Source organism: Bipolaris sorokiniana (genome assembly GCF_000338995.1).
Source record: "Bipolaris sorokiniana ND90Pr unplaced genomic scaffold COCSAscaffold_8, whole genome shotgun sequence".
NCBI lineage: Eukaryota > Fungi > Ascomycota > Dothideomycetes > Pleosporales > Pleosporaceae > Bipolaris > Bipolaris sorokiniana.
In genome coordinates, this window is record NW_006911902.1 from 560895 (window position 1) to 587555 (window position 26661).

At 50.4% G+C, this 26661-nt stretch overlaps 12 protein-coding genes across 12 annotated transcripts; 8 read left to right on the forward strand and 4 right to left on the reverse strand.

Moving 5' to 3' along the window:
* Nucleotides 1-101: 101 nt before the first annotated feature.
* Nucleotides 102-1599, reverse strand: COCSADRAFT_37351 (uncharacterized protein). Its single transcript, XM_007702206.1, has 2 exons — nucleotides 1179-1599; nucleotides 102-1110 (listed from the first exon to the last, which is right to left on the reverse strand). Exons 1-2 carry the CDS (start codon nucleotides 1231-1233, stop codon nucleotides 218-220), a joined length of 948 nt encoding a protein of 315 aa, XP_007700396.1. The 5' UTR covers nucleotides 1234-1599; the 3' UTR covers nucleotides 102-217.
* Nucleotides 1600-1716: 117 nt separating this feature from the next.
* Nucleotides 1717-2786, forward strand: COCSADRAFT_37352 (uncharacterized protein). Its single transcript, XM_007702207.1, has 2 exons — nucleotides 1717-1943; nucleotides 2089-2786. Exons 1-2 carry the CDS (start codon nucleotides 1881-1883, stop codon nucleotides 2521-2523), a joined length of 498 nt encoding a protein of 165 aa, XP_007700397.1. The 5' UTR covers nucleotides 1717-1880; the 3' UTR covers nucleotides 2524-2786.
* COCSADRAFT_329320 (uncharacterized protein) lies at nucleotides 2786-3380 on the forward strand. Its single transcript, XM_007702462.1, has one exon. The coding sequence runs from the start codon at nucleotides 3049-3051 to the stop codon at nucleotides 3352-3354; it is 306 nt and encodes a 101-aa protein (XP_007700652.1). The 5' UTR covers nucleotides 2786-3048; the 3' UTR covers nucleotides 3355-3380.
* Nucleotides 3381-5784: 2404 nt separating this feature from the next.
* COCSADRAFT_329350 (uncharacterized protein) lies at nucleotides 5785-7388 on the forward strand. The gene is made up of 4 exons (XM_007702463.1): nucleotides 5785-6028; nucleotides 6078-6406; nucleotides 6532-6663; nucleotides 6714-7388. The coding sequence occupies exons 1-4, from the start codon at nucleotides 5890-5892 to the stop codon at nucleotides 7296-7298; spliced, it is 1185 nt and encodes a 394-aa protein (XP_007700653.1). The 5' UTR covers nucleotides 5785-5889; the 3' UTR covers nucleotides 7299-7388.
* Nucleotides 7389-8031: 643 nt separating this feature from the next.
* On the forward strand, nucleotides 8032-9642 carry COCSADRAFT_358071 (uncharacterized protein; the record flags this gene model as incomplete). The annotated part of the gene is made up of 1 exon (XM_007702464.1): nucleotides 8032-9642. A coding segment is annotated over one exon (1423 nt), but the record flags the coding sequence as incomplete, so codon positions are not given.
* Nucleotides 9643-9678: 36 nt separating this feature from the next.
* On the forward strand, nucleotides 9679-11711 carry COCSADRAFT_118620 (uncharacterized protein). The gene is made up of 4 exons (XM_007702465.1): nucleotides 9679-9829; nucleotides 9956-10024; nucleotides 10099-10866; nucleotides 10920-11711. The coding sequence occupies exons 1-4, from the start codon at nucleotides 9788-9790 to the stop codon at nucleotides 11298-11300; spliced, it is 1260 nt and encodes a 419-aa protein (XP_007700655.1). The 5' UTR covers nucleotides 9679-9787; the 3' UTR covers nucleotides 11301-11711.
* Nucleotides 11712-12620: 909 nt separating this feature from the next.
* COCSADRAFT_70743 (uncharacterized protein) lies at nucleotides 12621-12851 on the forward strand (the record flags this gene model as incomplete). Its single annotated transcript, XM_007702466.1, has 1 exon — nucleotides 12621-12851. A coding segment is annotated over one exon (231 nt), but the record flags the coding sequence as incomplete, so codon positions are not given.
* A 1934-nt stretch (nucleotides 12852-14785) lies between these two features.
* On the reverse strand, nucleotides 14786-15929 carry COCSADRAFT_37354 (uncharacterized protein). Its single transcript, XM_007702208.1, has one exon. It carries the CDS (start codon nucleotides 15920-15922, stop codon nucleotides 14837-14839), a length of 1086 nt encoding a protein of 361 aa, XP_007700398.1. The 5' UTR covers nucleotides 15923-15929; the 3' UTR covers nucleotides 14786-14836.
* A 361-nt stretch (nucleotides 15930-16290) lies between these two features.
* On the reverse strand, nucleotides 16291-17407 carry COCSADRAFT_358081 (uncharacterized protein; the record flags this gene model as incomplete). The annotated part of the gene is made up of 1 exon (XM_007702467.1): nucleotides 16291-17407. A coding segment is annotated over one exon (639 nt), but the record flags the coding sequence as incomplete, so codon positions are not given.
* Nucleotides 17408-19430: 2023 nt separating this feature from the next.
* Nucleotides 19431-19718, reverse strand: COCSADRAFT_48218 (uncharacterized protein; the record flags this gene model as incomplete). The annotated part of the gene is made up of 1 exon (XM_007702306.1): nucleotides 19431-19718. A coding segment is annotated over one exon (288 nt), but the record flags the coding sequence as incomplete, so codon positions are not given.
* Nucleotides 19719-20830: 1112 nt separating this feature from the next.
* On the forward strand, nucleotides 20831-23130 carry COCSADRAFT_200131 (uncharacterized protein). The gene is made up of 2 exons (XM_007702468.1): nucleotides 20831-21174; nucleotides 21225-23130. The coding sequence occupies exons 1-2, from the start codon at nucleotides 20934-20936 to the stop codon at nucleotides 22970-22972; spliced, it is 1989 nt and encodes a 662-aa protein (XP_007700658.1). The 5' UTR covers nucleotides 20831-20933; the 3' UTR covers nucleotides 22973-23130.
* Nucleotides 23131-23528: 398 nt separating this feature from the next.
* Nucleotides 23529-25592, forward strand: COCSADRAFT_171845 (uncharacterized protein; the record flags this gene model as incomplete). Its single annotated transcript, XM_007702469.1, has 4 exons — nucleotides 23529-23569; nucleotides 23708-24091; nucleotides 24140-25401; nucleotides 25453-25592. The coding sequence occupies 4 exons, from the start codon at nucleotides 23529-23531 to the stop codon at nucleotides 25590-25592; spliced, it is 1827 nt and encodes a 608-aa protein (XP_007700659.1).
* Nucleotides 25593-26661: the final 1069 nt, after the last annotated feature.

Consider the following 26661-nt stretch of genomic DNA (forward strand, 5'->3'; position numbering starts at 1 on the left):
AATGGCATGTCCAGCAAACTTTACTTGTCAGCTTCAACCATTTACTTAGGCGAACTATTTGTTTTGCCTACGCCGTAGATATATTATCTAGATCAAAATAGTAGCAAGAAAATAAGTTGTTTAATTCTGAGGTTTTGGAACATGTAAGCACATATGAAGTCCATGGGTGTGATCTTAATACAGACAACATCTCAATCATACATTCACAACATTATTTCTACAACTTTGCCTTTTTTCCTCCCGCAACGCCAGTAACAGGAGCACCAGAAAGCAAGAAATCCGGGTACTCGAAGCCGCCGCTAAAGCCAGCAGTATGCCAGGCGCCTCCATCGACAACAAGCGTCTCTCCGTTTACAAAGTTACCCGCATCGGAGAACAAAAACACCGTGGCATCAGCGATTTCCTTGACAGTACCCCAGCGCCCGATAGGCACTGTCTTTGCCGCCTTACTATCCGCCTTATTCGCCTCAGCCTTTGCCAACCGCGCCATTCCCTCTGTACCAGCAATAGGACCTGGAGCAATAACATTCGACGTGATACCCTTGGGCCCCTGTTCAATAGCCACAGACATAGCCATGGCATCTACACCGGCCTTTGCAACACCGACATGCGCCTGCAGCGGCGTCGCCGTATAATGTAGCGTAGCACTCACGAAGATGATACGGCCGCCCGTCCCATTCGCAGGCTGCGTGGTACCATTTGTACGGTGTTTAGCCGCGGACTCGACGAGATACGGGAGTGTAGCTTTGACCGTGTTGTAACTGCCCAACACATCGATATCGATGACGCTCTTCATTGCGTTTGCGGAGAGCTGGTCGATGGAGGCGAGGAAGTTTCCCGCCGCACCTGCAATTACAAAATCGATGCTACCGAGTTCCTTGGCGCAACGGTCTGCGGCTTGTTGGAGGAGCTCCGGCTTGCGCACGTCGATGGCGCCGATGCCGAGGACTTTTGCGCCCGAGCGGACGGTCGCGATGTCGCGGGCCATGGCTTCGGTTTTCTCGACGTTGCGGCCGACGATGCAGGCGTTTGCGCCTAGGGCGACCATTGCGCGGACTTGGGCGCTGCAGATGGAGCCTGCGCCACCGGTGCAGAAGAGGACTTTGTTGTCTGGTGGTGGGAAGGGTTAGCGGGATAGAGTTTCTGGGAGAAGGTAATGGTGTTGTAGGAGAGTATACCGAAGATGCCGTCTCTCCAGACATTGCTCATGTATGAATATCTCTCTGCAGGCATGGTGTGTGGTGTTTTCCAAGCTGGTAGTTTGGTCTTGTTATGGTCTTGGTGTTTGTGTTCGAGACTCGAGGAGAAAGTGTAGTAGGCAAGGAAGAGCACGATGAACAGGAACTGTGTTTGAAAGAAGAAGAGAAGTTACACGTCTAAAGTCACAAGTAGCTAGAAGTATATAGATGCTCGCATGGAGTGAAGGTTACGGCCGCAGCGATCGGTGACCGGTGTAATGTATGTTGCGCTCACGGGGAGCCGAGGTACGTACGATGTAAGCTAGTAATCCTCGAGGAAAGGCACTCTGGTAAGACATTGACCACTCGAGATATTTTTTCGCAGCGTTGAAGTAAAATCAGCAAAATGCGGTGTCAGCTAACGTTTTTATCGCACACTTTAACCATGTAGTTTTCGGGTGTCAATTTTCTATTGGCGGTAATAACAGGCGGGCTGCATTCGCATGTGCTCTCCTCCGCATTTGGTCTGCGGGCACGAGAGAGAGCTTGGACCACCGGGACAGGTTCCGCATCAGCTCCGCAGTTTGCATGCCAGCACTCGGAGCAGGCTGAATCATCGTCATCGTCATCACCAGACGGATCACCACCACAACAGAGAAGACTTGGGTATCATACGCCATTGGAACGATTTCCGCCATCACAATGTCAGCCCAGACAGTGTCGATATGTAAATTCGTCGGCACAATCACCTTGGGAATCGCGACGGTATGTGTGCAACAAGCCCGCCACCTTGGCTACGTGATGGATGCTTTGCTGCGGGAGTGAGGTGCCAGGGCGTCATTCCTGTGCAGCTGATGCATCAGGGACTGTAGCAACAAGAAAGAGACATTCAAGATCTGACAATCCTCAGGGCGTCTCAGCAACCCTCTCCACAACCGCATTCCCCGCACTGCTCGCCCTTCCCACTGCCACAAACGCACGTACTTCACTTGCCTACCTGTCCAGGCAGTCTTCCTGGCTATCATCATATCTCCGCCATGTCACTACATTTACCTTGTTCTCCGCCTATGTACTGTCGCCGCGACGCTTCCGCCACCCCTATCTGCTCTACACGTCCATCTTCGCCTTCATCTCTGGTCCGGGTGTCGACTACGCTGTGACTGCCATGGAAGGATCAGACGAGAAGAGGCAGGTTATGGAGCTAGAGGCGCAGGGCGAGGAGGTCAACGGTGAAGAGGTCAGAGAGTTTGTTGAGAGGAGACAGAGGACCGAGTTGATCAAGACGGGATTAGCGGGAGTGGCATTCGCAATGCAGGTCGTTGGTCTATGGGGTGATGGTGCTTAGACGGACTACGGACGATAAAGATGTCGTAAATAGGGGCATGGAAAGATAACGTGTGTGTGACCGAGTAGATACAAGAAGAGGTGTTTTGAGGTTTTGCAATGAGTTGGGGGCTATGGAGTGGCGACTGGTGTAACGTTTGTTCCGGAATCTCCTATCATGCCCTGCTTTTTGGAATATTCATCCCGTATACGGACATTACCGTGTCAATCTGCTTTGCTCTTAGGTCCACATTGTTTAACATGCTTCAACCTCGCAGGCCATGTCCACTTTCCGCCAAGTGATACTGTCAAACAGCGTGTGCCCTTGTTGGAACTGACACGGATTCTCGAGGAAACAAACGCGCTGGATATTCGCGCAGTAGACGACTTTGGCATGGCGTCCAGTACTTGACTCGATGCAGTAACGTGATTTAGGGGGATGCTGTCGCAGGACATGGTTCTCAGCCTGGCAGCCTTGCAGCCTGAGAACAGAAGTCACCATGGGCAACCGCAAGAGATAAACTGCCACCATATGGCGTGAGCGCAAATGGTCGCGGTCCAGACTTTATCCAACCATGCTTGCACCGTTTCATGTGAATTGAGGCTACAATTGTTTACGAGCAATCTGAGCGGATTTGTCGTAAAGCAAGATACACAGACAAAACAATTTGCTCTGCGTATTCATCTGCTACTAGCCATAGGAGAGTTGTTGCTGTCAGGGTTCAATGGTTATGTCGCTGCCAGGATGGCATGGTTCGGCGGAGGATGCCAAGGCGACCCTCTGGCGGCCGGGATGGCAGGAATTGGACGGAAGCGGGAGAGGGCGGTAGCGTTCAATAGTATTAGATGCTAGGGTTGTGATGACGACCTGACAATAAATAGACTACCAGTACCTTTTTCGTATCTCACTCGCATCGTGGGGTTTGTCCAGTTTCACCCTTGGCAGGCCCATTCCCGTGCTGAGCTAAGACACGCAGGTACCGAGTGCGTGCGGGATGCCTGGGATGCCTGGGATGCCTAGGGGTGCTGACCTGTTCTCTACCGTTGAGTTTGGCGTTCGCGCTGCTGCAGGACTGATGCAAACATGACCGAGGAAGTAAAAGCGCAGTCGTCTCACCAGCGAGGCGATGACGGCAGTGGCTGTCGGGGCTCAGCTTCAACATGTACCGGGGACGACAATCCTCATCTCTTTGTGCAGAGTATCGCCTCTTGATCCATAATTAATCCAGACGCGTAGCGCTGACCAGGTCTCCTGCCGATCGCGCTATCGATACTGGAGAGTTTGCACTGAGCCTAGCGTTGCGAGGAGCATCGCTTAGGCGGAGGCAGCCGACGCCTCATTGGCCACAAGCGGACGGGGGCTTGCGTCATAATCCATCCTCGACGTGATCTGCCCGAGCCTCTGCCAAAGAGAAGCGAATTGAGCGAGCGAGCGTGGTCAAAGAGACAATGGGTCCCAGGCCGCGTATGCGCGCGTGCGGTGGCTGGCTCGCGGGCACTTGGCCGGACGACCCTTTAGTGCCAAGGCTGCCGTCAGTCCCAGTTTGTTTAGGCGGGCAGGCTAACAATCAATCCAAGGGAGAAATGAGGCAAGATAACTGCCTATGGATGCCATCCACAGCTGTAGTCCCGGAGCGCGTGGGCGTGCTGAATTCATGCTGCTGACAGCTGCTGATAAGCAAAACCGTCGGGTGTTGTACATGCCGAAGACTGGCATGCTGCTATGGGCCGTCTTGGGCGGGCGTGTCGCCCTGTCATGTTGGGCGAGGGCAGGGCATTGGCTGTGTGAGTGGTGGAGAAAGGGACGAGGCTTGACGCCGTTGCTTGAGAGTGTCAACGGCCCGGCGCCTTCTTGTCAGTCGAGCGCCTCAACAGGTTGCAAAGAGTCGCGCAGGAGGTGTGCTGGCTAAGTACGCGGTAAGCAAAGGTCTTGTCTGTCAAGGCAGTCTGTCGAGGTCGAGGACAGGTGGTGCAAGAGGCGCGCGTGCAACGATACGCCCGTTGGTTGGGTGAGGCATCCATCGATCGCGACCCCTGGTGCAGGCCCTTGCGATTGCTGCAGCCTGCAGCCTGCAGCCTGCATGCAACGGCCTGGCTCATGTAAGAAAGTAACTAAGTAATCGTCGTAGATGGTGCCAACTCCTGCTTCTGATATTTGCTGCGAGGACTGGCTCGCCGTCCAACGCCACCCACCACACCGTGCTAATTCTGCGCCGTGCCAGGTGATCAGCACACATCGCACACAGTCAAAACACGCTGCCAGTCCTGCGCCGTGCGGCACCCAACCATTCCATCTTTTCCCTTGTCTCTTCACACTTTCGTTGTCGTACTTGACCCTTACTCTCGTTTGTCTGTCGACGCAGACCAGAAGCCCTTCGTTTATACATAGCCATCAATGCGGCGCCGCCCTGACGGTTACCTTTGATCCTTCTGTTTGACATAGTGCTTTCATTTCCGGAAAACACGCCGCCGCGGCGCCACTAAGCACAGTAGCACCACTGCAGCAAAAGCAACAACAGATCCCAAACTCGTCTCCGGTCTGTGTATCCCCCCATCCAAGGGCACTCGCATTTGTCGTGAATTCAGGCGTGGCGAGGAGCCTGTTATACGACCTATAGGGCACCATTTAACCACAAGCACCTAACCCAACTCATCCACCACCCCCTGGCCCGTCATTCAAGTACGGAGTCGGACATTGTTGGCGGAAAACAAGGAACACGGCAGCTCGAGTCAGGCAGCGTGCCCAGTGCGGAAGAGGCGGAGGAACTAAAGGCCAAAGCGGGAGGGATCAGGACGTGGATAGTGCTCGAAGCAGCAGCACAGACCTTGGTATCGATTTAGCGCTCGTAAGTACGCCGCTCCACCAGCCTCCATTCCCAACAGAGCCTTTTCCTGGCCTACAATCCGCTGTGCTACAGCCCACACCCGTTCGACAACCCACCAAGGCCAGCAATGCTAACCACAGTCTGAGCCAACAGAAGCTTTCCCTCTCTCTCTCTCGCGCCCTGCTACCTTCTTGCACCCGCTCACTGCACCTTTCACCTGCAGTCTCGAGAGCGCGTCGAAGAGTCCCAGCCAGGATTCAGCGACCGGCCGGCCGACGGACCAAAGGCTGTACCACCTCACACCACAGCCACCCTCACCCCGCCTGCAAAACCTTTCTACCGCCTGCTTCATCTACTCTGTCTTCACTGTCTCCCTCGTTCGCCTTGTAACGCCCTCCCGAATACGGGGGCATCCAATCGCTTTTCCTTTTCAGCGCCCTCTCTGTTGCGCTCAAAGACGCCACCGCATCTGCCTCATTCACGTCGCCGAGTGACACCCCGAATCTTGCGCAAACTTCGACGTTTGTCGACATACCCCCCTGTCCACGACCCTAGACTTCACAATGGACAACCGATTCACGTCAACGCTCTTTGGCTTTGCCGCCTTCTCCACCCTCTTGCTCTCCATACAGCCTGCCGGTGCTTCAGACTGGACGTATTCATACTGCTCTTCACTAAACACTGGAGAGCAAAACACTGCCTGTAAGTTCTCCTGGTCGTCCTGCACGTCATGCAGCCTCTAACCTGCCAGATACCTGGCCATACCAGTCTAATGGTAACTGTACCAACCATTGCAAGGAGGAAGGAGGTTCATGGGCGTTTGCTGTTATAAAATACACCGACTGTTGGTGTTCCAACTATGTGCCCGGAGACACAGCAAGCTCTAGCGCCTGTCTGCAGGACTGCCCTGGCTTCCCCGACGAGAAATGCGGTAGCAAAGATAAAGATCTTTACATCTATGTTCAAATGGACGGCCAGCCATCCGGTACTAAGGGAGGTTCAAAGCCCTCCTCTACCGCGGCTGCACCTTCTAAGCAAACTCAAAAACCGCAATCGCAACCACAATCACAACAACCTACTGTTAGTACCTCATTTCTTTATCTCCTCAACCCTGCCCCCTTTCCTTTCATTAGTCAATTTACCTCAAGGTCTCCCTTGGCTGTACGTGCACAATTACAAGCTATCGGTGTTTGACCTTCTGGTAGTATGCTCCACCTCCTGCACAAGTGGTAACGAGCATTGTGACGCAGAAACCAGAGACTGTCTTCTCGACAATCACTGCAAAGCCAGACTCTTCTCCGTCTCCATCTTCGTCCTCGTCCTCGTCCTCCACTGATGTACTTCGCTTCCAACCTGGCCTGTTACACCAAACTAACATCTGCTACAGACCAAGAAACCATCGTCTACGGAAGCTCCTTCCCGGACCCAGGAGCCCGTCACAGTGCCGACTCTAGTTACCGAAAGTGGAAATGTCATCACCCGCACTGTCGTCATAACACCATCGGCCCCTGCCCCTACAAACAATGACTCAAAAGATTCACCCAACGTAGGTGCTATTGCTGGTGGCGTAGCTGGTGGCATCATTGGTCTACTCGCCATCATTGGTATTGTTTTCTTTGTCTTGTGGAAGAGGAGGAGGCAACAGCGCGAGGAGCAAGAAGGCGGTGGCGGCATCCAACGCAACGTCAGCACCATGAGCAGAGCTGGTTTGCTTGGAGGACGTGCTGAGAAGTCACCCACACCCCTTACCACAACTTTTGGTTCACAACGCAGCCGATCGAATGAAGAGTCGATAACACCCATCACTCCATCAGGCCGCAGATTAAGTCAACCGATTTTAGTCGACTCTCGCCTCAACCCAGCTGCTGTTCTCACCTTTCACGGTGCGAACCTAAGTCGAGAAAGCTTAGGCAGCATTGATGACAGCCGGGACTACGGTCGCCAGCTGAACGTACGGAATCCCGATCCGTAGAGCGTACGAGACTTTAAACCCACAATTCCATGCAACATCTGGATCGGCACTTGACCAAAATGCGAAGCGCCCCCAGAACAACACCAAAAATTCGAATCTAGCCCCAGCGATCCTCAGACAGAAGTTGGGGCACGACTCACGAACACACAAGCGTGCTCTTTTCGCACTAGCCAGGCGTAATGTTTAAGCAGCGATACACTGACGTCAACTCCATTTCATTATCGTCTTTAGTCTTGCGACAGTTCATTGCCAGGACCTCGTCCGTCTGTTTTCTTTATACATCCTTAAGGCACCGGAGCCTATGTACTATATTCTTCCTTTGGCTGCAATTTCGTTGGACAACAATGTACATATTTATATTAGGCGGGAGAGATTACACAAAAGCGCCTTGCTGCAATAGCACATGGGACACAGGCCATAACCCAATGGCAGATAGCGAGGCAGAGAAAGAAAGAAAAAGAAATTGTTCCTAATTAGGTGAGAAATGGGACTGTTGCGTGAGTACGGATACCACGCAACTGCATCACCAGTCTGTAACTGAATGTACACATCACCCTTCAATATTTTATTGCAGATAAACACGTCCTATCCATTAATAGATCATCACTATGCATTCTATATGATTTTGACAAGTTCCATTATTTGTGATGATTGCCAAGACGCTAATAGCTCATTGCTTGTACTTGGGGTAGTCGTTAGCCTTTCTTCTTCGCATAGCCTCTATATCATATATCATGGAGGCTCTTCCAAACGAATTGTTACTGGAAATCATCAAGCAGCTGTTTCTCGAAGCATTCAGTACAGTCTTAAACATTGGCCTGGTGAACCGACGCTTGCATCGCCTTACCAACGAGCTCCTGTACAGCACGTACTCTTTGGATCGCGGAAACCCAGCACTGTTTATACGTACCCTTGCGTCCTGGCCTGCCCACGCACGACGCATCCAGAGTCTGGAATGGGATTGTAGGCCTGTGCACAACAATTCTTTGGTCACCAGCGATGCTTTTCGATTCCCTGGTGATTTGGCACCAATAGAACGTCGTAACATCACAAAAGCGTTAGGCTCAAAGAACCCCTATGAGACGGACGACCTAAATTCAATATTGATGGATGCCGGGACAGACGCATATCTGAATTTATTTCTATCATTCGCGCCGGATGTATGCGACATCCGAATTGCGATACCTTCCAAATGGAATTACCACGCGGTTTGGTTCACGTCGTCGTTAGGTCTTCGAATTCTATCCAATCTTAATAAAGCATATATTGTTGGTCCGATGCGCATTCGTAATGTCATTCCTCTATTCCTGGTACCTTCACTACGCATTTTGACTTTGGACCATGTAGCACACGATAGGAACCGTGTACTACGCGGCACTTTCAAATGGTACGGGCATGATGCAGCCATTCAAAGGCTACGGAAAGAAAAGTCATGGGTTGAGAGCTTTCACCTACAAAAATGCAGCACCGACACAGTAGAAATAGCTCAGTTGATGCCATTATTTGGTCGTCTTAAAACATTCGAGTTTGAATTCACAGGCCACGACAAAGACGAAGCCAACACGACCATCACACATTTTGTGCATTCCATCACAAATCAGTCAAATTCACTCAAATCACTGTTTCTCAAAGACTTTCGCCTAGCACTGGATCCGACCGCACTGAAAGGACTAAGCAAGCTTGAACACATGGATTTCCTTCTTCTTGATATGACGATGATGTGCGGCTCTTATCTACAGAAAACCACAGTCGAATCACTATCGAGTGTTTTGCAACACCTGCCCAAGCGTCTTCAACATCTTCACCTCATAGCCAACGACCCTGATGGGGAAGAGCTGAAGCCTTCGACTGCATTTACTGACGCATTACATGGAATCGCGCCAATAATGAAGTCTATATTACCCGCCTTACATACACTGAAAATCGCCGACTGGGACCCATTACTAGGTACTTTCACCTGCCAAACGCAGGTTAAGGCTATTCAGCTAGCATTTGCAAAAATTGGAGTTGATTTTCTGTGGCAGCCACGCGATATTCTCATCAATGAGAGTAATGAAAATGACATAATTACTCTGGAAGGGAAAGAAGAGGGCTGGATATGGGTTCAGTGGGTGGATAGCGATGAGTTGTGGAACGAGGGTCGTAATGACGTTTAGACGCACTAGACCTTTTCATCTGCAATTATGCGACAGAAAATCTGACTTCAATTCTTTGCATCTGTGATACCACATATTGTCAAGCTCGAAAAGTATAGACGCCCAAAGAGCGGGGGGTGAGAATTCTCCGGTGCCTGCGACCCCTGTTGGCTAGTTACTTAGGCATTGAGGCTCAACTGCACACGCGCCACGCGTTCCCACTTTGGCCCACCTGTGCCCTGAATCTCGACCGCAACGCGACCCACGACCACGACACTCTCTCTCACCCAACACCACAATCAATTTTGACAATATATCTTCTTGTACGATCGCATAAATCTCTAGTTGCCCATCATGAGCAAAATGTGGGAGGTGGATCCGGAGACACGGAGCAAGGTAGGCCGATCACTATACCAGTCTGTGGAGGTGGGGGTGCTAGGGGTCAAATGCGGAGATGGAAGCATAGCACAGTTAAACAATGGGGCCTGCAAAGATTCAAATGCTAACTCGCTCTACTTGCAGTTGCTGGAGATCCAAAAGACAAACGACAACAACAAGTGTGTCGACTGCAATGCGCCCAGTCCACAATGGGTACGCAACCACCCGCCCGCTTTCTGGCCAGGCACGCGAGCAGCGACTAGACTTACTGATACCCCTTGTTTTAGGCCTCGCCCAAACTCGGTATCTTCATGTGTCTCTCCTGCTCCGGCGTCCATCGCGGTCTAGGTGTCCACATCTCCTTCATCCGCAGCATAACCATGGACGCTTTCAAAGGCTCAGAACTGGTGCGCATGGCTGCTGGCGGCAACAAACCCTTCCAAGACTTCTTCAACAGCCACGAGTCGAACACGAAAGAAGGACGCACATTCGAGTCGTCAACCATACAAGAGCGATACGATTCAGAGGCGGGCGATGAGTGGAAAGAGAGGCTTAGCTGCAAGGTTGAGAACAGGGAGTTCGACAAGAGCAACCTGCCTAAGCGGTTACCGAAAAAGGAGAATACTTCTATGGCGGGTGCTGGTGCGGGTGCGCCATTGAGTGGACGAGCCAGCGCAGCAGGGAGCAGAAGTCAGACACCTTTGGGCAAGGCACGAGGTAGTGATACAGGCTTTCAGCGCTCAGGATCACCCTCCCTGGGTACAAACGCCATGTCGCAAAAATCCAAGAACGAAGCCTACTTTGCGAAGATGGGCCAAGACAATGCTAACAGGCCTGAAGGCATTGCGCCCAATCAGGGAGGAAAATACGGTGGCTTTGGCAGCGAACCGGATTCGTGGAAGAAGGACGACGAGCCTGGCGCGCCGCCTGCGCTTGACGACTTCCAGAAAGACCCGGTTGCTGCGCTTACCAAAGGTTTTGGATGGTTGGGCGCCAGCGTAAGCAAAGTAGGCAAAACAGGCTATGAAGGCTGGGTGAAGCCCGGAATGGCAAAGGCATGTTTTGCGCTACAGTATTCAGTAAATCCCTGCGACTAACTATCCTCTAGCTTGCCGAAGCTGACCTCGCAGCTCAAGCTCGAAGCACCGCTGGCACCCTAGGCCAGACCCTCCAATCTGGCGTCGCAACTGCTAATACGCAATTTACGCGCTTTGTTGAAGGAGACGATTCTTCGTCTACCGCACGCCGTGGCGCTCCCGAACCCGAACGCAAAGACTTTTGGGAAAGCTTTGGTGCGGCACCCAAGGGACCTGCAAAGGAAAAGCAGGACTTTTGGGACGAGTTTGCTAGCGCCGGTGAAGCAAGGACCAGCACGACTATGGAAAAGAAGAAGCCCAGTGGTATTGGAACAAGTGCTATGAAGAAGAGCGGTGGCAGTGGTAGCATGGGTGGATCAGCAAAGAAGGACGATGAGTGGGACAAGTGGTAGAAGCACGAATTCGCATGTTGATATGAGCCCATGGTGGGAGTTGGTTGAGATTGTATAAGGCGTTCGGGTTTCAGAATACGCATGTGTTAGGGAGGGGAACTGCTGAGTAACTCATTGCGCTGGACTCAAAAGCGAGTAGATGGCAAGTATCGTTATTTCATTGCATCACCTGTGTTCCGTGGTCTTGCCTTTGTTTTCACTAGCCGCCTACTGTTGCACATAGTAGACTGTGATGTTGGTATGCAATGGTAGTCTATGGGCTGAGCCTATTCATGCACACGAAGCTTATTTTGTTACAACCTTAGAACGTTGAAAGCATTTTTGCAGGTTTTGTCTTTATGTAGGAGAGGTTCAATTCCAACGGATTTAACCACATTTACTATACCAAAAAGCTGAATTGTACTTGCTTCCACTGTCTGCTTCCTCACGCTTTGCTCTGGTATAGAGTGGATTCCTGCAACACTGATTCAGCCAACAACGCGGGGATGATGACTACACCAATTCAACAGTACCACTCAATCATCAGCAGTCATTTGTCTGACATGATGACAGTCTTAGTTTAAATCATTCTCTATAGGACGTCTGTATTGTTACGCCAGAGACATGGCCCCGTCAACTTATTCGTCTCGTGATGCCATCCGACGATGCAACCGTACTTCACAAGTCGGCACAGACACCTCTCATTTTCAATCAGAGAACGTATGTATTACCGAAACAATAGAAATTCATAAGATTTGTCAATAAACGAGTTTTTCCGGCTTCAAATTGTTCGCTACCATATGTGTGTACTGGTACCGCCCGTGCTCAGTGTCTCCATCGCAACGCCCCGTTGGTGGAGTACCCTGTAAGACCCTTTGTACCAACAACTTGTACAGGGAAATTGCATCACCAGTAGTTGAATCGGGCATGTGGATTGCGAGAAAGTTTGAATCCTGTTTCTTGGCGAAAGGGCTTGCAAGAGGAAGAGATGCAACTGCCTTCCATATAAATCTCTCCTTCGATCCGCCTATGTCTTGCTTCTTCTTCTTCTTCTTCTACAAACAACTTGAACATACAGGGGCTCATTCCTGAGAATATTAAAGGCTTGGTGGGTGAGAATTTCCTTGAGATCTGAGTATCGTGTTCGTGATACTCATTCTCTCTTTCTCCTTCAATCACTGCAAGACAGTCGCGCTAACCCATTGACAGAATACGTACATAAACGTCAAGGTAACTAATTCTTTACTTCTAAGAACTCTGTTTGGGAAAAACTATAGTTTTATCATCTTTTTGTCTTCATACATGACGTAATTACAAACTGACACGAAGCAGCAGCCACCGAGCATGTTCCGCTTGCTGAGTGCCATCTTCGCACTCTTCATAGCCCTCGCCCAAGCCAAGCATGAAGACCTCCGCCTCTATGCCTTCTCCTCGGCCGACTGCAACGGGCCACCCATCTATGGCAATATTGACTTCAAGCGTGACAAGTGCACGCCGATCTCGTTCGGCGCGTCGAGCATCAAGATCATGGAAAAGCACAAGGGCGACTGGACTAAGGAACTCAATGCCGGAGCAACGGGCTGCTACTTCTACGCATACACGCAATATGGCTGCTTGGAACGTTATCTCGACACTCTTGTGGATCCCGGCGATGTCATTGCTTCGTGCATCCCGTCCAGAGACGCCAATGCCCCAATCATGTCCATCTCATACATGTGCATTCGTGGTGCGCCGCCGAAGCGAAATCTGCCTCCGGGAGCTGGCAATTGGACGCATTATACGAACGACACTATCCCGTATGTCAGTAAGAGGGAGCCAAAATGGCATACCCCGGGCTTCGTTAACCAGACGGCGGGATTGAATGAGACGGGCAGGCCTGGTGACAATTTGACTACCGGGCACCATGAATCTTCAGTTGTTCTTCCAAAGCCTGAGTTCAACCTGAAGTCTAAATCCAACTCGACTCGAGAGGTCAAACGTGGAAATTTAACCACTCTCTACTACGGGCCTCATTTTCCCAACAAACAGCCCAAGCTCAACTCGACTAGAAAGATCGACAACGGGAATATGACCACTCGCCACCACGGACCGGCATTCATCAACGGGCAGCCCAACTTCAACAACTCGAAGCCCAAGACCACCGAGGGCAACTTGACAGTTCGGCACTATGGACCAGCAATTGGAGATGGAAAGCTCAACTTCAGGTCTACACCTGGGTCGAACAAGGAGACTTCATGGAATGAGACCCAGTCTGCTGTTAACCAGACAGCTGAGCAAGATGTAGAAGTCGCATATAAGACAGTCGTGGTCGAGACAGTCGTGGTCGAGCCAGCCGCATTCAAGACGGTCATAATCGAGCCAGCCGTGGAAGAGCGAGCAGTGGTCGAGCGAGTCACCAACAAGACTGTTGTTTCCAACAGCACTGAAGTAGACTATTCCGATGACGATTCAGACTCCGACTCGGACGACTCCGACTCCAGCCTACCAACCGGCAACTCCACCACCCTCAGCAAGCGCCTGCACTGGTGGCAAGGCCCCCGCCGCGGCGTCTGGATGCTACACCCCTGGACCGGCAGTATCCTCTGCTACGAATGCTTCTCGAGATCCGAAAAGGCACTCGAATGGTTCGAATGCCAATCCGGCTCAGACAACCCCACCGACTGCGGCGAGCGGCCCCTCGCCCCCGTCTACACCAAAACCATCTCCATCCAGCCCGTCGTGACCGTCATCCCAGGCGACGCGAGACCTCTGGCCAAGCGCTCCTGGCACCGCCCCGTCTACCTACATAACCCGTGGTACCCGGGCATGACGCTCTGCGGGAAGGCAGTGTGGGAAGGCCGCGGTAAGAAGCTCCACCAGGAAATCCGCATCAAAAAGCCCAGGGCCAAACTCCGCAAGTGCGAGAAGTCGCCAGAGGCGCAGAATATCGCGATTTATATTCGCACGGCTACGACTACGGAGCCTGTGCGTACGGTGAGTCTCGTGGATGTTAGGGACCTGGACTATCCGCTTCCCGTGCCGGCGACTGTCTCGTCGTCGTCGTCGTCGTCTTCTACCAGCAGCAGTAGTAGCAGCGCCCTTCCTACCGCTGTTGTTGCGACAAAGGTGTCGGTTGTGGTCATGTCTAGTGTTACGGTTGTGCAGTCTGCGTCTTCGACCAAGACGTCGAGTACGCCGTCGCTGAGCATTCTGAAGTTTACGATACCGACGTCGACGGTTATGGCGACGAAGACGTTGCTTGTGTCTGCGGAGCCTGAATCGACGCCTGCGCCTGGGACTGTGATGGAGCAGAAGTACAAGACGGTGGTTATTCTGCCGAATGAGGATGATACGAAGCGATTGTGAGGATAGGGATGGGATTCTGCGAGGAGTTGAGGGGGGGGGGAAGAGGGAAAGGGAGAGTGAAGGGAGAAGGGAGAGTGGAGCAGAGACAATCTTGAAGACGTGATGGATTTCATATGTTGTGGAGTATTCTTTTATCAGTAATGATAGTATTCATATTTTATATGTGAAGTAGACTCTCATTTTTTAATTACAGCTTTGGCTGCATATTATGATTATTTCTCTCCTCGTGCTCTATTCCTTTCCCGTCTTCTCTCTCGCTCTGCCTTTCTTGCTTGATTGAAACTCGGCACCGCACCTTCCTCATCAAGCTTTGCTTTCTCCAAACTCTTCTCTTCGACGTCATCAAGCAAGAACCGACCCATGTTGCCGCTCCTCCACTTCTGAATCAGCCACAACGACGTCGCTTCCGTATCTATCGTCCCGCCTTTCCCCAGCCTACCCGTCTTTTTGGCAATCTCGGAGAGCAACTCGATGACTTCGTTGGTGGGGGGCGCGTACTCAGAGTAGAGCGTAGGCGACTGGAGATTGAGGTGGTAGAGTAGGTAATCCGCAAGCATGACGGGCGGGATAATGGTATCTTTTACAGAGCCGCACAGCGCCAGTTTCATCATTGCTTCCGCATCTGGCACATACGGGATAAAGACTCCTGGGGTATCGAGAAGGTAGACGCCTCCGCCCACACCTTGCAATTTTCTTCTTGCACCAACATCTGTGGACTCGACGTCGTCCTCGCTTGGGATGATCTTGACGCCGCTACTGCTAACCTTGCGAGTAACACCGGGCTGCGCACCCGTAGCAGCGACTTTGCCTTTTCCGATTCCTTGGGCGCGCAAAGCGTTGAGAAGTGTGGACTTGCCGACATTGGGCATACCGACAACCATGACTCGATGACCCACCAACTTCCACCTCTTCTGCGCATGCTCTCTTAGTAGATCGAGAAGTTTCATTACGCTCTTACGACCGCTAGCTTCGCCCTCTGCATCTTTGCCGTTTCTCACAAACATGGTTGGGGTGGGATGGTGCCATTGCGCAATCACATGTTCATTGCGATTGTCGCGGGAGCCGCCGCCTAGATCGCGCTTGGTGTACACGATTACTCGCTCTTTGCCCTCCAGGGCGCTCTCGAAGAGCGGATTGCGAGATGTTAATGGTACGCGGTAGTCGCGGCACTCAATGACGAGATCGATGGTAGCGAGTAGGGATTTCATTTTTTGCAGCCCGGATTTGTGGTGGCCCAGGAAATAGGACCGGGGCAACGAGGGAATTGGCGGGAAGGCATGGCGCGGGATGAAGGACATTGGTTACATTTGCGTTGTGACGGAGGTTCAAACTTGACGGTTTGGATGGAGTGTTGAATTCTTTGTGGTTCGAGTCAGGCGATTTACATGGCTTGGCGAGCTTGACTCGGCGGGATTCTGGGAGTATCCAGTTGGGTTTGATGCCTCGCATTTTATATACTAGATAGAAATTCGACACTCATAGAGTCAGATATAGTAGCGAAGTGACTATATTCGCGTCATTCAGGTAGTTCGAACTCATACCCCAACATATCCAGACCTTGATCGTTTTGAGAAATTGAGAACAGGATAGCATGGTAAAGTGACTACGTGTGTAATAAAGCTAGGCGGTATTATGATCGAACACACTACTTACCTTAAATGAAGAGGAGATCTGTCGGCAAGCGATGATAAAACTGATAATCAAAGTCGACACTCCATTCCAACACAAAGCATTTCACGAGCGCCGCGATAGCATCCCTGCTCAGCCACCCATTATCTACTTCGTTTTCTTTAATTCCTGTTACTTTTTCACTGACAATGCGTCTCCAGAAGGCCGTCTCATCAAGAGTTGATAGATCAGGTTCGTTCCCCCCTGCATATTCTAAGGCCGCCAGTGCAGTGACTATGCGAACAGCATCTCCTGAATTACCGCGCTCGGCGAGAATAGCTGAAGAGGTCATGGTGCCTATGTACTCATCTACAAAGGAAGACTCCCAGCCTTATTTGACAAGCACCTCTCGTTTAATGGGGCGCCGCATCACGTAGTCGCCCAGCTAACCGTTGACACCATTTTTGCATTGTTTTCCGGGAAAAAGCGAGCAGTATGTCTCGCATGCCGCGGTGGATAGACCATGAGAGGTAAGCTCAGGAAATATGATCTAGGCGTTGTGCTAGGATCGCTTGTTCGTTCGGCGCGACGTACATGCGCATAGGATGCATTTCCTGCTTGCTCGACGGCAGATCAAAGATTGTTTCCGCTTCTTTCTGTCCAGTACGTGAAATAGCAAACCCACTTTGTTCCTTTTTTCGTGGCAGGAGAAAATCTGTCTCGTATACTTTTCCGCCATTCATATTGTAGATATGGCGTGCGCCATGCGACAATGCGAACCCCTTCTCTTGGTACTCGAGGGAATATTCACCAGCAGGCACTCTGCCTGGGAACGCCATTGCGAATTTGCTTGGGCCTCCACTGGAATGCTGGACCACGCCTGCCATCATCCTGACGCATGCATCAACTCTCGCAGACAAAACAGGTGCATACACATCTGTTGCTGGCGAATGCGAATCATGTGCCCGCAAGCTGCCAAGAGCGTGCTGCTGTCCCATTTCCCATTGGATGTACCATTGGCCGCACCAGCTTCCTAATGCGGCTCGGTATCCAGCGGAAGAAGAGAACTCTTGGATGATGCGTACATTGGTTAGGAGGAGAAGGTTTATAAGTGTTGTTCTGCTGATTGGTACGCCGGGAATGCTTGTTCCTCGTTTCCCTCCAATCGACAGTAGTTGTACGGTGTCTAGTACAGTTTCCCATGATGCCTTCTCACGCTTGAGCAGCCCATTACATACGTATACTGAGGCGTGAGGTTCGTGAAAAAGGTGCAGTAGCCTGCTGTATGAGCTTTCTGTCGCGGCATGGGCAGGTAGGCGAGAGATGAGCAGCTGATTATGGGAACAAAATCCCTGAATCATATTGGGAGTCAGGTTCAGACCGTACCGCTCTTTGGTGGCTACGAGCGATCGAGCTAGATATGCGGTGGCACATAGACATGCGGCTGAGCCAACGAGGGACACCCATGTTGAGGAGATTGGTTCGCGACGCTTGTTCATGGTGTTTTCCTTAGTGATGGTATTATTTTCCTCTTATGGATTGTTTTGGCCAAGGATTATATGCTATGAAGTTTGCTGCTAATCATCAAGGCAAGCTATGCGAATGAAGATGTAAGAAAGGGAAGTAGATAGGCGGGCCAAAGATAAAGCCAGGTCGGTTATGCAAGGCTTACTACTATGTACATACACAGCCTGCCCTCAACACTTTTTGCAACTGCAAGGCTGCAACTCGTCAAGGATCAAGTGCCTGGCTGTGCTTGCTACAGCATGTACTTACAGCGTCTATTGATTTGTATCTCTGCTGCAAATATGGACGGTTTGGAAAGTAGAAGACTAGCTAAAGAAATCCTTGTCGACAAGGGTCACGGTCTGATAGTTAGCAAAGCCCAATCCAACTTTCGACCTCTATCCTCCCCACTTGATACCGTTCAATCGCCTCCCCACTCATTACACCATGGATATAAGTCTCGCCCAAAAGTATGTAATGATCCTTGTTTGAGCTTGCTCTGGCGATCAATGGCGTGACGCAGCCCAGCATCACACATATACCATCTCCCGGCATCAGCATACGAGGACCCAGACCATGATATCCGTTGCGAGTTGTAAAGATCCTTCTGTGAGTCATAGCTTGTCCAAGACTATGCTCAAAGGATGCTCACAAAGGATGATTCGCGATAGGTTCATCATCAACACTCATAGTTTCGGACTCGGATCCGGGAAACTCCAACAAGGCCTTACCGACAACCTCAGTAAGAGATGTCTTACTCGACCGAAGATTTCTCATATCATGCCATCGCATCTGAATGTTCGAAGCGTTGGAACGAGCTTTGGTTGGCATGTAACCTTGCGGCTCGTTTAGGACGGCGAGATCTTCATCGCATTCCCTGCATTTCCTCGCAAAGAGGTAGCTGAATTCCTCAGAGGCCTTTCCAGGGATAAAAGGTGCTTCCTGACGGTATGTATCCGCGACAACTGTGCGGTAAAGGGCTTCAAAGAGCTTTTCTCCTTCTCCGTAAGCACAGGTTTCCAACTGTGATTGGCACCCCTTGCCACATTCGAAGCTCTCACGGCACTATAGATCAAACTGTACACCGTCGATGGTATCGATCATGATGCCTTTTGCATAGAGAATGCTTCCATCTCCTGAGAATCTCACATCAAGCGCCGTGTTCCCAGACGTATTATAGACAGGCCAGCCGCCATCCCAAGAACACTGCAGAGGATATGCCGGATTCGAGGTACCCCAGTCTGGCAGCCACAATGGCAATTTAGTTGTGTGACCATTAAAAGATAAGCCAGTATTGCAGACGATCGATAGATCTTTCTCTTTCTCAACATATGCTTCTAGGAACCTCCGAAAAATGCCATCGAAGGGTGCAGTGTAAGTCGGAGAACAAAGCGTAGTGGCTTTGTCTCCTAATAGGCCATATTTTGCGAACAAAATATCACGAGAGTCGGAGGCAAGGGTTTGCTTAGTTAACCACAATAGAAGAAGTACTTCGAGCTTCTTACCTGTCTGCATGAAGATGCGCATACGCGAGAGGAACCGAAAAGGATCCAGCATGCGCCCTGTCAGTCCAACTCTCTTATTGAGGTCGGTCGGGAAGACAAAGGCCCAGTATTTGGTGATCAGTCGTTCGATATTCGTGAACTCAGATTCTGAAATTGTCTCATTTCCGCATGCGAATTCCACCTCCTTTGCTAATGTGACTTCCTGGATTACCCATGCTCTTTTCCACCAGGTGTGCTCCAGCAAATGCTTTAATGCCATCCATGAGTCGTAGTATCTCATTTCAGCGTGGGCTAGAAATGACCGCTTCGGATCTGCCATTGTGGTACAGCAGGCTAAGAGTGCAAGAAATCTCATCGCAAGGTCGCTGTCACTTGTCGTGGGGCCCAGCCATACCAAGACACGTGTTGCTTTTCGGTACACACTGCCCATCAGCTTGACCTGATTGCCTCGCTCCTTTATATTGCCTCGATCAATTCACAGGGCAACTATCCATACCTTGCTTACTTCTCATTTCCGCAAATAGTGCAACGCGGCAGCCAGATTCCCGGCTATACTCAGCTGCATTCTGTTGATGCAAACAGATTGATTTTTATCGTAACAATTCGTCGCGCTGTATGCGATAGGGTCACCCTAAGTGTATGACAGCGCTACATAGTTGATGTGCATATTGTGTAACAAAGCTCTGATTAAACGGCCATCTAGAGGAAGTTGTGCACTAAGTTCAAGGATTCGGATTTCCTTTTTGGTATTAGAAAGACTGTTGAAAGGTAAAATGTCCATCATTGCAGTAATAGATGTGCGAAGAGATATAGAGATAAAGACCTTCGACTTTTATCGTGTATATACTAGCAGCGCGGAGTTCGATTACGAGTTATCTGTTTCCAGACACAGCCACTACTATGACCTGCTTCAATAAATGCTTTCACGTGGTGCGTCCGCACGCGCATAAGCCGGTGCAAACTGCAGAAATAACCTAATCAATGCTGAAGAGCAAGCCTCAATCCTTCAGAGCGGACGAGGCTGACCAATGGTAAACTTGAGGAGAAATCCTTTGTAGACAACGGCCCAGCACGAAGTGCCATGGTGATCTGCATCTAGCTACATTAGTCAATAGTACCACTCAGCTCTCTTGGCGGATTACCTGGCCTTGAGCGCCAGTGAGATGATGTGTCTGATAACCTGTCAGCCTTGTTAGCTGCCTACCTTCACACTGCTGCAACAGGACTCTACTGGTCGCTTTTTTAAGCAAAGATATTGCATCTGGGCTACGCTATAGTAATTAGAGATGTGTTTTTTTGTGACGTCGTTCCTTATTCTAGCCTCCAAGTATACATTATCATACTAGAGTATGCCCTACAAAAGTTCAACCCAGTTTGATATTGCACAAGAAGTCCTGATAGTCTGGATCTAGGATGTTGACCCCCACGAGTCTTAATGACAATGGCCAGGGTCCTAATGCAAGCCTTCTCCACATATGCATGCTATGCACGAGCCACTCCCGGGACGCCAAGACACTAACGCGACACGCGCGAATCTCTCAACTGTGCCGTTGGCAGCCAGCCTGGTCGCAACTTTAACCTCTCCCTTCACCTGTATTTTTTCCAAAAATTTGGGTTCACATCAGATATTGGTTGCCTATGCGATCACTACTCTACCACATTGACCACTGCTAAACAGACCGATCCGGCAATGGCGGACTACAATAAGCAAACAGTCGCGCAGCTGCGACAGATACTAAAAGACCGAGGCATACCGAGTACGGGCCTGACGCGAAAGGCGCAAATTATCGAGAAACTTGAGGAGGCAGACGGTGCTCTGGAAACTTCCAATGCGTCTACTGAGCCAACTCCACAGGTTGAGGAGGAAGCAAGCGCGAAGCAAGCCACCCCCGAACCAGAAGTACCTGGACCCGCGCTCGCAAAAGCCGGAGGTAATTACATACTCAAAGACTTTATGTAATTGGCGACTAACCAAAAATAGAGCCTGAAGCGCAGCCTGAACTCGAACCTGACACTACACCTGTACTCGTAGCGACAACGGATTCCTTACCAGAGACAGTATCACACATAGACAGCGACGTGCCACCACCAGACCGAACTCAAGTAATCGAGCAGTCAGCAGAAGCTGTCACTGAAGCCGATGAGCCGGGTTCAATACAGCCGGCAGGGATCTTCAATGCGCCTCCTGCGGATCCAGACAGCGTGGTGGGCCCGACGGTTACTGAGCCTGTGAATGTGGAGGTTGAGGATGGAAATAAAGAGAAGATTGCAAAAGACGAACTGCCGGAAGCCCCCGGTCCAGCCGCTGAGGCCTTGCGACTGGTACATCATAACCCCGAGGCACCCAGAGATTCGCAAGACATTACAATGGACGAGAGGCCAACTTCGGCTACACTCAATGAACAAGAATCAGTGGAGAAGCCGGATGTTGCCACTGGGTCTGAGCATTCGCCAGACGAGACATCTAGACTCAATACCGAAGAACTCGAGGCCGACTCTAAGAAGCGGAAGAGGCGCAGTGGGACACCGGAGATGAGGGCCCAAGATATCAGAGCCAAAAAGCATCGGCCAAGCGAAAACCCTGCGCCTGAAGTACATCTCAAAGAAGATGGAGACGTAGTGATGGAGCAAAGACCAGTGGAGGAAGACGATCATGTGACAGATGCCAAACAGGATCAAACGAATAGCCACCACGCTGTATCACCAGAAACAGACTCCCTAGTGACTGAGGCCGATGCAAAGCCCGAAAGAAAAGAAAAGGCAGCTCGATACAAAGACTTGATAAAGTCTAGTGATAACAAAACACCACAGGAAGCCTTGACCGACGATCGACCGACGGTGCCCGCACTCCACCCAGTAACATCAGCTCTGTACATACGTAACTTTATGCGCCCGTTGCGTCCGGAACCACTGCGTGCACACTTAGTTTCTCTCACCTCTCCACCTTCTAGCTCACCCGACTCCACAATTGTCAAAGCTCTTTTCTTGGATGCAATGAAAACACACGCTCTTGTCTTGTTCAGTACTAAGACTGCCGCGTCCCGAGTACGAGCGTCATTGCATGGTTCGATATGGCCACCAGAGGGGAAGAGGAAGGAACTATGGGTCGACTTCGTTCCTGAAGAAAGCGTCGAGAGCTGGATCAAAGAAGAGGAGGATGCAGTGGCTGCCGAAAAGGAAGCTCGTGCCAGTGGACGGTCTACCAACCCGAAACGCTTCGAGGTCGTGTATCCCGAATCTAGCGATGGTTCAGTCACAGCAGTATTCCAGGAAGTCGGTTCTAGCGCTCCCGCAAATGCACCAAGAGGCCCTCGTGGAAGTGAAGATACACGTCGTCCATCCGTCCATCAGCGGCCCTCAGTACCGACAAAGGATGCTCGTCAAGATACCGAGGCCTCATTCAAGACGCTCCACGAACTCTTCGAATCGACACAGTCAAAACCACAACTATTCTACCTCCCTGTCTCAGACGAGATTTCTGATATTAGACTGAAGGAATTGGATGCTGAGACAAGCCGAGACTGGGCGCCAGGCGAGGTCAGAAAAGGAAGGGGCATCAAAACAGAGATGAAATACAAATACAGCTTCGACGATGACGATCGCATCGTAGAGGTTGGTGAAGATCGCGGCCCATGGAGTGAAGGGTACAGAGGTAGTAGAGGTGGGTTCAGAGGACGAGGCAGAGGAGGCGGGTTTCGTGGTAGAGGGGGCGACTTATGGAGGGGATGAACAGGGGTGTTGTTTATATTGTGTATCAAACCTTGTATACTATATTATATCCCGTTGGATTCCGCTGCCCAGACAGTGCGACGATACTAGAATGGAGAAAGCCTCTCATCATGGCAATGTAGACCAATAATACGTACTATAACTTCATCTTCTCGCGTAGGCCTTTTTGAATCGTCATTGGAAGGTGAACGCGGTGTGCTTCTCCTTATCACGTGTGTAGCCTGTGTGTCATAAATGCTGCTCTACACGCCAATAACGACGCCAACATCATCCACGTGAGATTCGAGCTCCTACTACGTCAGCAGTCCATCGCACCGCTCCTCACAGCATCCTACACTGTCGGTGCTTTTATATCATTTCCCGATACGCCGAGTCATGCTGGGCCGAGCTGGCGAGGGGTACCTCCGCAGACTTGCGCACGCGACTACGGTTAGCTTCCGTGCGTTTACCTAGATCGTATTTGAGCCAGTCGCCCGCATCGAGCCCGCCTATCTCCAGCTCGACACGATCCCTTCAAACATTGGCTCCCACTTACGTATTGAACGACTTTGGAGGGATGCCTTCCAAATCAAGAGGTTTGAGAACCTCCACGGGTTGGTATGTTACGTAAATGATTTTGTTCCCAAAATAAGTCTAAATGGCCATCGTGTCTGGTGCAGCTGCGCCTTGCACATATTTACAGCTTTGAATTTCTGTATCATAATGAGACTCTTCACATTCACTAACTCCTGGTAGCTTGACGTGCCGCCAGCGCCGGGTCAAGTGCGATGAAGGTCGACCGAATTGCCAGAATTGCGAAAGAGTCACCCGCGAATGTGTCTATGCCGAAAAATCCTCTGCACCTCGACAACCCAGGGCTTTGAGTGCTCGCAGGCCAGAAGAAGGCTCATCAACTGGCACTGAATCAGTGCCGCCAGATAGCGACCAGGAAGTAAGTGCTTCGATATCAGAAAGCACACTAAGTTCAGAGGCTGTGGCTCCCATCCAATCATGGATACCATTTCCCCCAGGGCAATCAGTGCTCTCTGATGACGCGATTCCCGACGAAGGATTCCTTCTCAACAACAGCGTTTTCAGTTTCGGGGATAGTTTGATACCCACTTCTGGCCCTAATGAATGGTAATATGTATCTACCTGTAAAGCTGATAAGAACCTGACGCCCAGCAGGTATGACCGGCTTGCAGAAGACACGATCCTCTCCATGCAGGAGCCAATTCGACAAACTTTTTTCAGGAATTTAGACATCACAAGTCTATCAAGAAGACAACGCCCCATGCAGTCCATTGCCTTGGAATCTGGGGATAGTCTTTTCAGCAATATAAATATTCAGTCAATGACCACCCCGACTCAGCCGTGGAATACCCACACAAGGATCGAACTGGGAGGCGAAGAGATGGTGTATTTTTCACATTATGTGACCGTTGTAGCGCCGATACTGGATCTGTTCGATACCGAGAAGCACTTTGCCAATGTTGTGCCACATCTCGCTCTGCGCAATGTCGGGTTGCTCAAGTCGATCCTGGCAGTTGGCGCACACCACATGAGTTTCTACTCGGGCCGGGACATTGGTAATGAGTCCGCATCTCAAGTATATCCTCAAACACCTATATCAGGTTCTAATGTGTCAACACCTATGCGAGTGATTGCTGAGAAGTTTTTCATAGAGACACTACAGTATATATCGCAAAACTTGATATACCAGTCATACACAAGTTCTCTGGAAATACTGACAACTGGCATCATGCTCTCGACATTTGAGATGTTTGGAGCAAGTGCAATTTACGACCACAGCGAATGGGATCGCCATCTAAGAGGAGCCTTTTGGATCCAACAGAACACAGGTACAAGCGGAGAGTCTGCAAACGGATTGCAGCGTGCAGTCTGGTGGCAATGGCTACGACAAGATATATGGGCAGCTTTCCGGACTGGGAGACCAGCACTTACTGTACACCAACCAATCACACCAATGGCAGAACTTACATTAGAGGGGCTGACGACACGTATCATATACATCGCTGCCAAATGTGTACAATATGCGGCAACGCCCAAACAAGACGATATCGCTGGCTACATCGAAGCTGGAGAAACCCTACTTCGGATACTTGATGCATGGAAACAGCTTCTTCCGCCATCATTCGATCCTATCCCTGTTGCATCCGCACCTCAAGTAACGTCACCGCCCTCGTTGGGAAAAACTCAAATTCCGCCCATATGGATCCATCCTCAGGCGCATGCTGCTGCTATCCAATTCTATCATTTTGCAAGGATAGTCGTTCTACTTAACCAACCTTCTACTGGCGGTCTTAATACGTACCAAACACGCTTCAAACTCCTTCACGAAAGTACCTCGATCATATGCGGAATCGCTGTAGCAGATCAATCGCAAAATTTGCCGTCAGCTTTCGTTAGCTATCAAGCATTATATGCAGGTAAGCTTACAGCGATGCGTTCATGTTGATTGCACACTAATAGCATACTAGCTGCGCTTTGTGCTGAGACAAAAGAAAGGCAAGAACAGATACTGAACATTCTTAAAGACGTTTTGAGCATCAGCATGTTCCCCCCGATCTGTAATTTGGATAACCTGACCAATTTGTGGGATGGCAGCTCGAGCCAATGATTTCATCAGACAGTTCACCTGACGGATGGATATCCTGAGCCGGGAACTGAGGCCATATCTCAAGTGAGACAGCCTCTCTACTGTCACGGACCAAATCGTACTAATCTCCGCGTCTCAAGGATGATAAAGATCATTGGTAGTCCGGTTACCTCGTGTCGAGCACCTATCAGATTTCAGATACGTTGATCTTGGCTCTTCTTAGCGCACCGCGATACCCTTTTAGGACTTCCGGTAGCCAGTCCAATCCACCTGATTATTGTACAAGCAATCACTTTGATGATTTGCTGACAACTGTATAAGCGTACCAACGCATCAGGAGGAGTCAGGTTACTTGAAACTTTTGAGAAATACGGCTCCCTAGAGATAAACTAACGTGACTGGACTTTGAACACTCTATTGGAGGCATCACGACGAATGGGGATCAAAAAGATGTCCATTCAACGCACGCCCCTCCTTGAAGACCTCCTTCGGCATTTCATGATGCCCGTAGTAGCGAGAGTTTGGACGACCTCGCAACCGATACCGCAATCAACACCGTAGTTGTAAAGCTTCACAAGGTAGCTAGTCTTGTTCTGTCAACCCAGCATCATATTTGCACCGAAGTACTCCCGGACATTCGTAACGCAACGTACGATCCTACTAGTCGCGGAGGTACCGGCATTTCGAATCAGGATTTGCCCTTGCAACTCTTTGTTGAGAATAGTTACTTAGCTTACTTTGTAAGCATGGTTACGAATTTGGGCAGGTTAACGGAACTTTCGGAGTCGTTAGTAGAACTAATTGGAGACAGTGTTGTTTTGTCTCATACGAGGTCCTACTGCTGTCGAACGAAGGCGCCTCGTATGAGATTTTTTCAGGCGTTCATATGTTATTAGAATGGATCGGTGGGTTGGTTTCATCCTCTTAGGTACTAGATCTTACAACGCGGCTCGCAATAGAGAAAGATTACCTTGGCAATAGTTCGTCTTGGGATCCAAGATCGGGATTCTACTCTAATACTCGAGGCGTACGGACCAGATAGGTATGAAAACAATATGGACACAAGATCAGTTTATTGTCTGGAAAGGGC

Excerpts from the sequence above, each read along its gene's own strand:
- COCSADRAFT_37351 (XM_007702206.1), bottom strand. The coding sequence starts at position 1,233 with ATGCCTGCAGAGAGATATTCATACATGAGCAATGTCTGGAGAGACGGC. Across the intron at positions 1,111-1,178 it reads CTGGAGAGACGGCATCTTCG|ACAACAAAGTCCTCTTCTGC; the intron begins GTATACTCTCCT and ends TCCCACCACCAG.
- COCSADRAFT_37352 (XM_007702207.1), top strand. The coding sequence starts at position 1,881 with ATGTCAGCCCAGACAGTGTCGATATGTAAATTCGTCGGCACAATCACC. Across the intron at positions 1,944-2,088 it reads TCACCTTGGGAATCGCGACG|GGCGTCTCAGCAACCCTCTC; the intron begins GTATGTGTGCAA and ends GACAATCCTCAG.
- COCSADRAFT_329320 (XM_007702462.1), top strand. The coding sequence starts at position 3,049 with ATGGTCGCGGTCCAGACTTTATCCAACCATGCTTGCACCGTTTCATGT.
- COCSADRAFT_329350 (XM_007702463.1), top strand. The coding sequence starts at position 5,890 with ATGGACAACCGATTCACGTCAACGCTCTTTGGCTTTGCCGCCTTCTCC. Across the intron at positions 6,029-6,077 it reads TGGAGAGCAAAACACTGCCT|ATACCTGGCCATACCAGTCT; the intron begins GTAAGTTCTCCT and ends CTAACCTGCCAG. Across the intron at positions 6,664-6,713 it reads CGTCCTCGTCCTCCACTGAT|ACCAAGAAACCATCGTCTAC; the intron begins GTACTTCGCTTC and ends CATCTGCTACAG.
- COCSADRAFT_118620 (XM_007702465.1), top strand. The coding sequence starts at position 9,788 with ATGAGCAAAATGTGGGAGGTGGATCCGGAGACACGGAGCAAG. Across the intron at positions 10,025-10,098 it reads ATGCGCCCAGTCCACAATGG|GCCTCGCCCAAACTCGGTAT; the intron begins GTACGCAACCAC and ends CCCTTGTTTTAG. Across the intron at positions 10,867-10,919 it reads TGAAGCCCGGAATGGCAAAG|CTTGCCGAAGCTGACCTCGC; the intron begins GCATGTTTTGCG and ends ACTATCCTCTAG.
- COCSADRAFT_37354 (XM_007702208.1), bottom strand. The coding sequence starts at position 15,922 with ATGTCCTTCATCCCGCGCCATGCCTTCCCGCCAATTCCCTCGTTGCCC.
- COCSADRAFT_200131 (XM_007702468.1), top strand. The coding sequence starts at position 20,934 with ATGGCGGACTACAATAAGCAAACAGTCGCGCAGCTGCGACAGATACTA. Across the intron at positions 21,175-21,224 it reads CGCGCTCGCAAAAGCCGGAG|AGCCTGAAGCGCAGCCTGAA; the intron begins GTAATTACATAC and ends AACCAAAAATAG.